Raw genomic sequence first — 13023 nt, 5'->3', positions numbered from 1 at the left:
CTGATGTATCTAAGGGAAGTTTTCTTCCTGGCAGTGGGCCTTAAATTAGCATAGGAGTCCAGTTGGTTACTTGGGGCTTTGCCAGGCCCGCCCTAACTATTTGTAAATCTGTTAAAACAGTAGCTACAACTTATGGCTAAATTGCTTCCTCCAACAAAAGACAGATGGCTAGAGCAAATTTTAACTTTCTCGGTGGATGAGCCTGCCTGCTCCTGAGCAGAGGGGTGTGTGGGGAGCTTGAAAGTCCAGCGAAGGAACTGGCAGTCACAAGGATGTGGGGGCGAGAGGCAGGCGTGAAATCTGCCGCGGGGACCAGAATGAAAAGAAGAGAAAGCAGATCACAAGCATACCAGCTTTTCCTAAGAATATACGACTTCAGATTTTGAAATTTCTGAAATACAGATAGGAATCCACATTTACAACCCAAACCAAATGGCCAAAAGCAGATAAAAATAGCCAATATTATACTAACCTGTAAATTTGATTTATTTGATCAGAAAGAAGGGTAACATTTACTGGTGGCCTACGAGGTGCCTGTTTATTTTTATTATTATTATTATTTTAATTTGGCTGTGCCGCACGGCACATAGCCTGCATCTTAGTTCTCCAACCAGGGATGGAACCTGTGCCCCCTGCAGTGGAAGTGCAAAGTCTTAACCACTGGACCACCAGGGAAGTCCTCCCATTTATTATTAAATATTAACCCCATTTTTCAAGATGAGGAAACAAGTAAGAAGTAAAATCATTTTGTCTAAGGTCCTATAGCTAGTTAAATGAAATAACTATCTAAAATTTGAATCAAGAATAGAAAGAGAGGGAAAAACAAACAAACAAAAAAAAACACTTGCCTTAGATTTCTGGGATCTTTAGAGTTGGAAGAGGCATGAAAAGACCATTTCCAGTTAGTATTTTTTTATTTTAAGGCAACAGAAACAGGGTTAGCTGGTTATTCACCCAAGATCACACAGGAAGAAATATTTTCAGAATTAGGTCTAGAACCCAGGGCTTCAGACATGATATTTGTTGCTTCCGTTTCACTTTGGCTTCAAAAGTGAATTAAGGAATTATGCTAAGTGAGGTCTTAGGGAATTTTCCATGATGCAAATGCATCTTTAGTGCATGGATTTTGTAACACCAATGCCGGCAAAATAGGGACGTTCCTATACTTTCTTCCTGGCTCTTGGTTTACTTCAAATAATCAAGATCAGCAGGATTTTTATTTTTGACCTTGAAAACCATTTTAAACCATCACATTCTCTCCATCAGTTCAAATCCAGAAGACAAAAAAAAACATTTAATATACACAAGGTTCTGACATCCTTTATTCTGATTCCTTGATCTTTGCAGCATAATGTAAACATTAAATCTTGCTGTTTGGTTCTACAGTATTCACAGATAATACGCCACTGGCGCTGTACATTTGTATCACTCCTTCCAGTACCTCAAATATATATTCACCATATGCAAAACTGCCAATTTGCAGATAGGCCAGTATATACACAGATTACCACATTAACCACCTACCAACTTTGTTCATTCTCAAAATGGCCTACAAGGTAGAAATTTCCTCTGTTCATCAATATACAAAATTTACCTCTCAATTAACTGGTCGGTTTAGGCTAAGCAGTTTAATTTTCACTGAATTCACCCATGATTTCACAATGAATTTCCCCCAAACAACATGTTGCTTGGATTACATACACATCAGCTCGAAAGATGCATATTAAATGATACCTGAAATCAACTCTAAATATTAAAAATCTGCTCACTTCTTAAAGTATTCCATGAATATAGCACATATTTTTGAGCTTTATTCCTGGAAAAAAATCCAGAGTGTTTCTAGGATAGCTTCCCTTTCTGATTCTAGACAAAACTACGAGACTGATTATGCTGGTTTCCAGCATCTTCATACTCTTTAGAATTTGTCTCCCACTTTATAACTAACTGTCTTTATCTTCACTCAAAATATCTCGTGTCCCAACCCAATTCCTCGGCTGTTTGGATTGCCCCACTGCAGTTCCCCACAGTCCTCACGCTTCCTTCCCTCAACAATAGCTTATTTTTAATTAGGGAGAATCCCAATGACGTTACTTTCCTGGGTCTGATACAAACCCGGGTCCCAAGTCTGTTCCAAGAACAGGTTGTACAGTGTCGCTAGTGACAGAAAGGACAGATGTTACGATGGAGCCAGGAAGGTAGGTATCTGGGATGGTACAGACCCAACCTTAATTCACACCACATGGACAGCTCCTCTTCTGCATGAGCCAGGCACATCTGCCAAATAGTTCATATTTCAACGGAGGGTAAAAAGCATGTTGTCTGTCATACAGAGTGAAGTAAGTCAGAAAGAGAAAAATAAATACCGTGTGCTAATGCATATACGTGGAATCTAGAAAAATGGTACTGATGAACCCAGTGGCATGGCAGGAATAAAGATGCAAACATAGAGAACGGACTTGAGGACACTAGGGGGAGGGGGTAAGGGGAAGCTGGGACGTAGTGAGAGAGTAGCATTGACATATACACACCACCAAATGTAAAATAGATGGCTAGTGGGAAGCTGCTGCAGAGCACAGGGAGATCAGCTTGATGCTTTGCGAGGATCTAAAGGGATGGGACAGGGAGGGTGGGAGGGAGGCTCAAGAGGGAGGGGATATGGGAATATATGTATACATATCGCTGATTCACTTTGTTGTACAGCAGAAACTACACAATACTGTAAAGCAATTATACTCCAATAAAGATTTTTTAAAAAGCATATTGTAAGTATAGACTGATGGTTCTATATTCTGGTTTTTTCTTTCTTTTTTTTTTTTAAGGCAGCATAATAAAATCAATAATGGAAAGTTATCACTCCCTCTCTTTTTCCTTAGAGGTCTTTTCAGCCTAAAGCTATGTAGCTATTTTAATTACAAAAATATTCTTTTGTTTTTTTCTCCAAAGGAAAAGAATTCCATGCAGTCTCAGCACCAGGAATTCAGTTTTGCGCACTGTCCTTTTAAGTGGCAGATAGAGAATCAAAAGCATCCTTTCTGGATTTGATTATAATCATTACGGGTGTAGAATCTGAGGGCCCTGAGGTGATCTTTACTTACAGAAGAGCTGACAAGCTTGAAAAAGCTCTGGTAAAATGAGACATTTACACAACACAAGATATTTACCCACAGTTTACTTTGTAAAACGCAGGTAATCTCCAGACAAAATAACTGTTCTTTTACCATCTGGCAAGATGGTAAATGACACTCTTCCTGGTTTTAAATTAAGGATATGATTAGCTCTTCATACTACTGGTAACACGAAGCCCTTGCACACAAGAGTAAACTGAGAATGGTGCTAGATGAACAGGAATGTAAGTGTAGAGGGTGTTGTGTCTTAGTTTCCTAGGGTTGCCACAGCAAAATACCACAGACACTTAGGCTACTTCTGTATCTTGGCTATTGTGAGTAACCCTGCAATGCACATGCGAGTGCAGAGATCTCTTTGAGATCCTCATTGCTATTCCTTCAGATCTACACCCAGAAGTGGGATTGCTGGATCCTATGGTAGTTATATTTTTAATTTTTTGAGGAACCTCCATACTGTTTTCCAAAGTGGCTGCACCAATTTACATTCTCACCAACAGTGCACCAGGGTTTCCTTTTACACACACCTTACCAACATTTGTTATCTTTAGTTTTTTTTTAACATAACTATTCTTACAGGTGTGAGATGGTATCTCATTGTGGTTTTGATTTGCACTTCCCTGGCAATTAGTAATGCAGAGTACCTTTTCATATCTCTTCAGTTTCTTTGCCCATTTTTTTAAATGGGTTATTTATTTTTGGTTTGTTTCATTTTTGTTTTTTGCTATTGAGTTGCAGGAGTTCCTTATATATTTTGGATTACCCGTCATCAGATATACAGTTTGCAAATATTTTCTCCCATTCCACAGGCTGCCTTTTCATTGTGTTGATGGTTTCCTTTGTCGTAAAGAAAGGTTTTAGTTTAATTACACTTGTCCATTTTTCCTTTTGTTGACTGTTCTTGTGGTTGAAAAAACTTATTGCCAAGGATCATCAAATAGCTTTGCACCTATGTTTTCTTCTAGGGGTTTTACAGTTTGAAGTCTGTGGTTAAACAGTGGGTCAATTTTTGTGTATAGTCCAAAATCATGTTGTGCACAGTCACAAAAACATTTTATGTGTGGTCCAAAATTAGATAAGGGTCCAATTTCATTCTTTGCATATGAATAACCTATTATCCCAAATATACCAATTATGGAAGAGATGAAACTTTCCCCACTATGCATTTTTTTGTATCCTTGTCAAAGATCAGTTGATCACATATAATAAATCTCATAATAAAGTTGATCTCTCAATAAAGTTTAATGATTTTCTCTGTAAAAGAAGTGTACACTTTCTGTCAGACATAACTAGTGATTACTGAAAACACCTCATGTTACTGTAAATGGTATCTTCTATTTAATTTAGTTTTCCAGGTTTTCTGTTAGTATAGAAATGCTACCTTGCTAAATGTTCCAATTATTCCTAGTAATATCTGTAGATTCTTTAGGGTTTTCTCTGCAAATGATTACATTATGTGCAAATAATTACAGATTGTTGTTCCCCTTATTCCAATTTCTATCATTTCTAATTTCATTTTCATACCATATTACAAGTTTGAAAAACAATTTAGGACAACAGCCTTTTTTGCACAAGAATATACTAAAGTATTAAAAGGGTTTATAAATGTTCTATATCTAAATTCTTCTCACATCCACCTGTCTTTGTGCCATGCTTGATTTGGTATATTTTACCATATTCATAATTTCTCCTTATTGCTGCAAAGAATGTCAGCTCAGACATAAATATATTGGCCAGTAAAGCAATCAAAAGAACCATGTGGTAAGACACATCAAACTATATTCTCTACTAGCCTAGTTCTTGTCCCCTGCCTAATATGGTAAGAATCACCTCCACTGGTCTCTTGAAGAAGTATATTAAGAAACGCTCCATATAAAAATTATTACTTAAAAAAAAAGCTTCAGTCCAAAATTTGATATGGAATAATCTCTGGCTTTGTTAAGATGAACTAGACTCTGGATATATCAGGAGAACCCCTTTCAGGTTCTTGCTATGGGGCAGGCATCATAGCTTGATTGGCTACTAGACCTCTGTGGGTAAAAGTTAGAAGGTCTTCTATGTTACAGGCAAGATGATTTGTGATAAAATTAACTCCTGATTAGTTAACTGCATCTGGACCATAGGTATACATCTAAAGATTAATGATGATGAGACATGCTTGAGGTGGACCAGTGAGCAAACATAGATTCCTGTTTTCTATCTCTCTGAGTAGACAGGCACCAAGGATGCCCTTTGATAGTTTTGTGAGTCTGCAGGTTCAGTTGAAACTAAAACTGTATTGGTCAATGTATTTGTTTTCCATTGCTGTGGAACAAATTACCACAAACTCAGCAGTTTAAAATAATGCCCATTTATTATCTCCTAGTTCTATCAGTCATTAGTCCAGGTATGGCATGATAGGGGTTCTCTGCTTAGTGTCGTGAGGATGAAATCAAGGTACTGGCTGGACTGTGTTCTCATCTGAGGCTTGGAATCCTCTTTCAAGCTCCCTGGTTATTAAATGAATTCAGTTCTTTGTGGCTGTAGGACTGAGGTCTCCTTTTTCTTGCCAGCTACAGATCAGGGGCTGTTCTCAGATTTCCACCATGTGGCCCTCTCACACCATAGCAGGTTGTTCCTTCCCAAGTCCAGGAGAAGATTTCATCTCACACTCTGGATCTCTCTGACTGCAAGAAGGACCCAGTCTCTTTTAAGGGCTCGCCTGATTAGGTCAGACCCATATGGCTAATCTCCACTTGATTAACTCAAAGTAAGCTAATCATGAGAACTATACCCCCATCATATTCAGATTCTACCCACACTTAAAAAGAGAGGATTATAGAAGGCTTCCCTTCTTCACAGGAAGCAGGACTCCTAGAGTTCCTCTTAGAATTCTGCCTACAACAGAGGGTATTGCCACCTCTTTTCCTGGGCTCTCCCTGTTCTTGATCGTGCATGTCTTTCAGCGCAATGGTAAGAATTCACAGAAAACCTTATCAGGGAGGCATCTGTACTTGCCAGCACTATTCCTTTGTTGACATTAAGCCAGAGGACTCTGAAAAATGAAGATTCACTTAATCTGTTTGTTTTACCTAGAGATACTCTGAAGAGATTTTTTTTTTTTAATTCCAAACAGAGGGAGAATTCTAAAAGAGGATCTACCACATAGATGAAATAGTTTTTAAAGTCTGAAAATTCCACTTCGACACTACAACTTAATAATGCTCTTGATCTTGACCATGTAAGTCCTGGTCCTTTGAGGGGAGCTGAGAGGCTAACAGATCTTGCTCTTCTATCAGAGGCCAGTGTATCTCAGCAATTTGTTCTTTGTCTAGTTCACATATGAGCTTTAAGGTCAAGTCTGTGGTCACTAAGGGACAGTGCAGTCTCCATTTGGGAAACAGATCTGTAACTGCTTAGAAAAGCCCTGCCTGCATCTTTAGGAATAACTGCACCCTCACCTGGAACTAACTGGCTGGCTCTATCTCCACCTGGATTTAGCTGGATGACCCCATCAGTCTTTCAAAGATTTTCGTGATTTTCATTTTGCTTTTATCTAGAAACAACTTATACTGATCAAGACATCATTTCAGTTGTGTAAACTATGCAAATGGTAGAGACTTCAAAATATGTTTAGCCATGTTGTCTACCAAGCTGATCAGACAGGGATCTGCAGAGGGTGCATGTACGTACGAGTATATATTTTATACATAGAAAATTTTCTGTCCGTCTTACCACAGTTCTTTTGATTGTTTTACATGTGACTGAGCTATCTCTGCAGCAACAAAAAGAAATTATGAAGATCTTTAAAAATACCAAATCAAGCATGGCACAGACATAAAGACAAGCTAGGTATAAGAACAATTCGAAAAGAGAGCACTTATGACACCTCTTTAGTACTTTAGCAACCACAGTATATTCCTGTTGACCTAAATTAATGTTTTTCAAACATGCTCCTATGAGCCTTAGATGTCTCCAGGGCTCACTCTCAGTGGTGGTAGGTAAGTTAGGGAGCTCAACTCAGGGCCTCACATTGTGTTTTACCCAGAGTAGTTCCATTGTATTTTTTAAGAAGTTATGTAAAGTTAATCAGGAGGAAAAGGGGAAATTCCACTCCCAAAAAGCATTTGGAAGTCACAGGGCATGGATAAACTCTGTAGTCCTTCTTTCTATAAAAATTAATTAATTAATTAATTAATTAATTGGCTGCGTTGGGTCTGCATTGCTGCACATGGGCTTTCTCTAGTTGAGGCAAGCGAGGGCTACTCTTCATTGTAGTGCACTGGCTTCTCATTGCCATGGCTTCTCTTGTTGTGGAGCACGGGCTCTAGGCACGTGGGCTTCAGTAGCTGTGGCATGTGGGCTCAATAGTTGTGGCTCATGGGCTTAGTTGCTCTACGGCATCTGGGGTCTTCCAGGACCAGGGCTTGAACCCGTGTCCCCTGCATTGGCAGGCAGATTCCCAACCACTGCGCCACCAGGGAAGTCCTGTAGTCCTTCTCATGGCAGAACATGTGCAATTATGACTAACCCCTACACAGTTAATAGCTAATGGTCATGGCTAAATAAAACTTGTTACCTGCCTTAGAGACCAAAGAGTACTTCCCAACACATCCAACAACAATCCAGTCATGGACCACAAAATTTTCAGACCATTCATCACAACGCTCTATTAATTCGACAACTGAATTATCAGGATAAGTTTCAAATCCTTTTTTAAATTTAAAAAATTACATGACATGTAAAGTCAAAGAACGAAGTTGTTTATATGACTGCGCCACTCAGACTCACCTCGGAGCCTCGCTCATCACTGCAAAGGAAACTGGTCTCTGTGACAGGGCTGTCATGTAAACATTTATGTGCTTAAATAGCATAAATGGGCATTCTGCATTGTTTATAATTCTAACATCACTCTGTGAATCTATGTCCTAGAATTCAAACCAGTGAAACTCACATAGGGATTTCAAGAATTTAACGTCACGAGAAGAAAAGCATAACATGCAAGCATTTTAAAATAACAACCAATTAAAAAAACACAACCTACCAGGTCATATCCATCGTATTGAACAGTATAGACAGATAAGACAGAAAAAAAGTCCCTCTCCCACCTTCCCTGTGATACACTGACACTCCTAAAAGTGATACTACAGGAGGGGAGACAGGTGATGGGAGGCTAGAAGGCCAGTTTTGAAACCAAGCAGGACCCTGTGGGGCTCCTAGGCACAGAAGCCTTTCCGTATCCCTCGTTTCTTGTTTGTAGGGAACAGAATCCAGCCTCCATGACCTTCCCTGAGTTCCAAAGGGCAGATTAGAGCAGCTGCTAATCAGGAAAGGGAGGGGACGCAGAGACAAGGGAGGAGCAGCGAGAAACAATAGTGCAGCCTTAGGGCAGGGTCCTGGTTCCCCCACAGGGGATACACATAATAACACCTTCAAGCTCTTTACAGAACTAAAACCCCCAACAAATGGAAGATGTCAGCATTCTTCATTCTAGATGAAAGGAACCACAGGAGCTCATCAGTATTACCTGAGGCCAGAATATAGGAGGGCAGGCCTGCACACACCCTCATCCTTATTGGCAACCCCTCCTTCGAACCATTCCTATGAAACTCCTCACCAAATCCTCCCAGGTTGGGGCACACAGTTTTCGAGGGCAGGAGCCCACTGTGTCCCCCTTCGCCTGGCCAAGCAATAAAGCTATTCTTTTCTACTTCATCCCAAACTCTGTCTCTGAGATTCGATTTGGCACTGGTGCACAGAGGCTGAGATTTCAGCATCAGTTTCACCTGCCACCCAGATAGACAGGTATGCACAACAGAAATTAAGCTATAAAAATGCAAAATTCCTATTATTTTCACAAATCTGTGTTTGAGAAATGATGGGCATACCTGCTCAAGAGCTTGTTGAATGAATAACTATAGAACTTAATGCAAATAATAAGCTGGATAATTTTTTGAGGGCTGGTAACAAGTTTATAAAATATTAAAAGTATTCATTGAGGTATATCTTAAAATCCAAGACTATATATAAATACATATTTAAGTAACAGGATATGTTCAAAGCCATTTGGAAAAAAAGTGTTAGCTTATTTTGAAATGAGATATTTATATAACATTTTGTTATAGATATTAGCTATTATCCTGTTTATATGCTCTAGATTAACACTACCCAATAGAACTTCTGGTAATGATGTAAATGTTCTCTATCTCTGCTGTTCAATAGGGTACCATTAGCCATGGGTCCCTATTGAGCACTTGAAATGTAGCAAGTGCCACCAAGAAACTCAAGTTTTAACTCCATTTCATTTAAATTAATGTACATGCAAATAACCCCATGTGGTCAGTGGCCACCCTACTGGAAGTATAGCTCTGAAGAACACCTACCTTCTCATTTCCTTCATAAAGGGCTTTTGTCTTTCTCTTACAACCCTGTTCAAGGTCATCTCATAGCGCCACAGGCAGAGGTATTTTCTCCCTGCATTGTGCTTCCATAGAACTTTCTGCATGTCTTTATTTTAGAACTTATCCACTGAATAGACATTATATGAGGGTGAATTTCCCCTGGTATACTATCATCTGCTTAAAGACAAGACAGTGTTTTAATCACCTTTTCATCTCATCATCCAGCAGAGGGCCTGATGCTTGGTGGGTTCTCATTACAATCTTTTTGAAGTGAATGAACAGAAAGAAGCTATAAGCCGTTGACTAAACAGGGACGTTCCAAACACACACCTAACATTTATGGAAAACTGTCCTTTGGTCTGATATTTATTTTCTTATTCACACTCAAAAGCCATTTCTGCCTTATCACAATCCTAGCTAAGCAGCATAGAGAGGGTTTCTGCTACAGTGATTTCAAGGGTGTTGAACCACATAAGCCACATGGCAACCTTGTGATTTACAGCTGCAATTCACCTGCTCGCTCACCCTCAAACCCAGATGGCTGGTCAAGAGGCATCAGAAACAAAGAGCTTCTGTGCCCCAAACCTGAAAACAACACAAGATGCAGTGCACTTACCGTCCCCAACATCAAAGTCCTTGAAAGCCAGTTCTGAACCCGAATCATCGAGAAGGATTTCGCCATTCAGCGTGAACATCATGGTGTGCTCCGTCATGTCAACCATGCACCCCACAACGTCGCCTGCTTGCCACGAGCGACCATAGTGCTCATTGCCCTGGTGCCACCGCTGGGCCTGGGGACAGAAGAGTCATTGTCACAGAGAAAGCCGGGAGAACAGCACCCACCCACCTCTGCTGGCATGACTCACAGTAGCCCCTGTATTAACGCAGCGGGAGGAGGAGCTGTAGTCAGCACATCTGCCTACAGCGATGCTGTAGATTAGGCATTGCAGAGGTGCCTGGAGATTCTGAATCCCTGACCTTAAAATTAACATTCAATAACATCCCTGTTATTGACTCTTTAGAAAAGCCCGCATGCTATTCCATGATTTTAAGTGTCTATTATTTAAAAAATCTTACCCCACATCCTATTAAAAGAAAAACTGTGTCTTTAGAAATTTATTTTTCTCACTACAATGAGCGCTTCCAGGGATATGGGCTGTTTTTCTCTACTCCCCCAAATGCAGAGAATTATGAACAGAGACTCAAGCTGGGAAGTGATCATTGAAAATGACATTCTAATTTTCACCTGTTTCAGAATAAAATTCCATTTCTTAGAACCAATGGCACTCACACTTTAGCAAAACAGAAATCTAGAAGCATTTCAATATATACTAAAACCAAAAAAGGTTCAAATCAAACAAATATATTCTTAAAATAGTTACTGAAATAATAAGCCAAATATTGAATATATATATGTCAACACTTTTATATAATGCACATGAAATCTCATAAATACATTTGAAACATAGTTTTGATAAATGTGACTTTTGAATCTTTAAGCATAGTCCACTGATTTACAGATGCAAAATTAGTTATATTAGTTATTTTGTGAGATAAATCTTTTAATTTTCTCCTAAAGCATCACCTTTATTGTGAACTGATATATAATGGGATATAGTCACCAATGCAAAACAATGACATGATGCTTCTAAAGTATAACACATTGTACTTTTAAAAAATTTATTTAACTAAATTGGGTACCAAAAGGTGTTAAATTTTTCCATCTGAAATTAAAAAAAAAAAGGATTCAGGGACATGTAATATTTTAGAACAGAGTGGGTCAGTTGTCCTAGAAGACACAACACTAATTTCTAGCCTAGAAATGCTTTCCCACATGCATAGCTGGGTACCCAAACGTCAAATCTCTTCATAATTGCTTATTTATTCTAATTTTATTTTTTTAATTCAAAGAAAAGTTTTCCTTCAAAAGGAATACAAATTCACTGAAGAAAATTAGCAAATCAAAATAAGATAAAGGACTAAAATATCAATAATTTTATCAACCAGAATTGACTATTACTATTCTATTGTGGCTATGTTCATATATACATATTTTGTATTTTTAATTTCAAAATATTTTATACAGATAAAATTATCATTAAACATTTATATAACGTATAAATAACAAAAGAAGCAACCGACCAACTTCCACCAAACTTAAATTTCCAATAACGCTGAATATGAAAACTTTTGGTGATTACAAACAACAAACAGCTATTAAATGGCTGTTAAATGTTTGGCTATTAAATGTTTATGCCTATCATCAATTATCTTTTGAGGATAAATTCCTTCTATGGAATTGCTGTGTCAAAGTGAATGTATTTTTAATTAGCATACAGAGTTTTAATCAATTTTAATCAAATCAAACCTGGTGAATCACAAAAAAGATGATCCATCTTTTTGATATGATACAGAATCAATATTTTATTTCTTGAATTTTGAATATTGTTGAATATCCACAGGGTATGGGAAAATGTTTTGAGACTACAAGGACAGAAGTTTTCCTAGAATTTGCCTAAAGTTGAGCTCAGGAAAGTACTAATATTACTGGACCACCTAAAGGAATACCAGGAGAGGTCCAGCCAGGGAGCGTGGGAGCCCACAGCATACGGATGCCTGGTGCACAGCGGCCTACAAAACCAGGAACCTACAAACGCTGGTTGCTGGTGCCCAGCGAAACACACTCACCTTGAAGCCATCGAAAGCAAAGGCCCGTTCATCCGAGCCAAGCTCCTGATCGGGCTGACAGCCCGGCCTGCTCCAGCCAACCCTCATGTCTCCAGCAGTGACAGCTTCGAATTCAAAATACCACCTCCCTGCCTTCACAGCGTAAGTTTTCTCTGCACGGAAGATCCGGAACCTTTCTCCTGTGCCGCTGCACACTTCAGCTCTGGCAGCTGTGAATGGAAAGGGATTCTGGTGATCTTTGGATGGGAAACTGAAAGAGGAGGGCAGATACCACATAAGAACAGGGATGATGGTAATGATACTTTCTATTCTTATCTTGGTTCATGTGTTACAAAGTGTTTTCATATCAGATGGAACCAGCTAGGTGAAGTGGAAAGTACATGGCCTTCTTCTGGAGATGCTGGTGGTTAAACGTCACTAACGCTGTAGGGCAGATGATGTATTAAAACAATTTTTCTCTTCCTGTGGAAAACAGCCTACCAGGCACTTGGTGGTTTGGAAGTGGAAGATGAAATGAACTTGAGGGCGTGAATGGGGAAAAGCCAACAAAATAGGTTGAAACTGTTCCACACAGGAAATAGGGTGGGAGAGAAGAGGGGAGAAGCAGTCAGGAAGTAAGGAGGAGACAGAGAAAACAATTAGACAGGGCTATACATTAGCAGGGAATGGGAGCCACTGATAAATTTCCCAGGCAGGACCGCTAAGGGCATTAACTCTTCCACTACCCCACATCTTCACTGCAACGTGCTACGCACACAAATGCTGTGTTTCAGAGATTTGGGGAGAAAATAAAAGGGCCATGTCCAACATCAGGATCAGCATGGTGCAAAGGG

At 39.2% G+C, this 13023-nt stretch overlaps 1 protein-coding gene across 1 annotated transcript in view; it reads right to left on the bottom strand.

Moving 5' to 3' along the window:
- The window catches only part of RYR2 (ryanodine receptor 2), a 549009-nt gene that overhangs the window by 241917 nt on the left and 294069 nt on the right, over positions 1 to 13023 (bottom strand). Inside the window, exons 30-31 of the mRNA XM_057736978.1 lie at positions 12191 to 12399; positions 10119 to 10293 (exon numbers count right to left, since the gene is read on the bottom strand). Coding sequence (XP_057592961.1) covers positions 10119 to 10293; positions 12191 to 12399 — 384 coding nt within the window. The remainder of the gene's footprint in view (positions 1 to 10118; positions 10294 to 12190; positions 12400 to 13023) is intronic.

This window comes from Hippopotamus amphibius, chromosome 5 (assembly GCF_030028045.1).
Source record: "Hippopotamus amphibius kiboko isolate mHipAmp2 chromosome 5, mHipAmp2.hap2, whole genome shotgun sequence".
Classification (NCBI taxonomy): domain Eukaryota; kingdom Metazoa; phylum Chordata; class Mammalia; order Artiodactyla; family Hippopotamidae; genus Hippopotamus; species Hippopotamus amphibius.
The sequence above is the reverse complement of the archived record's forward strand: the minus strand, read 5'-3'. Positions and strand labels throughout refer to the sequence as shown.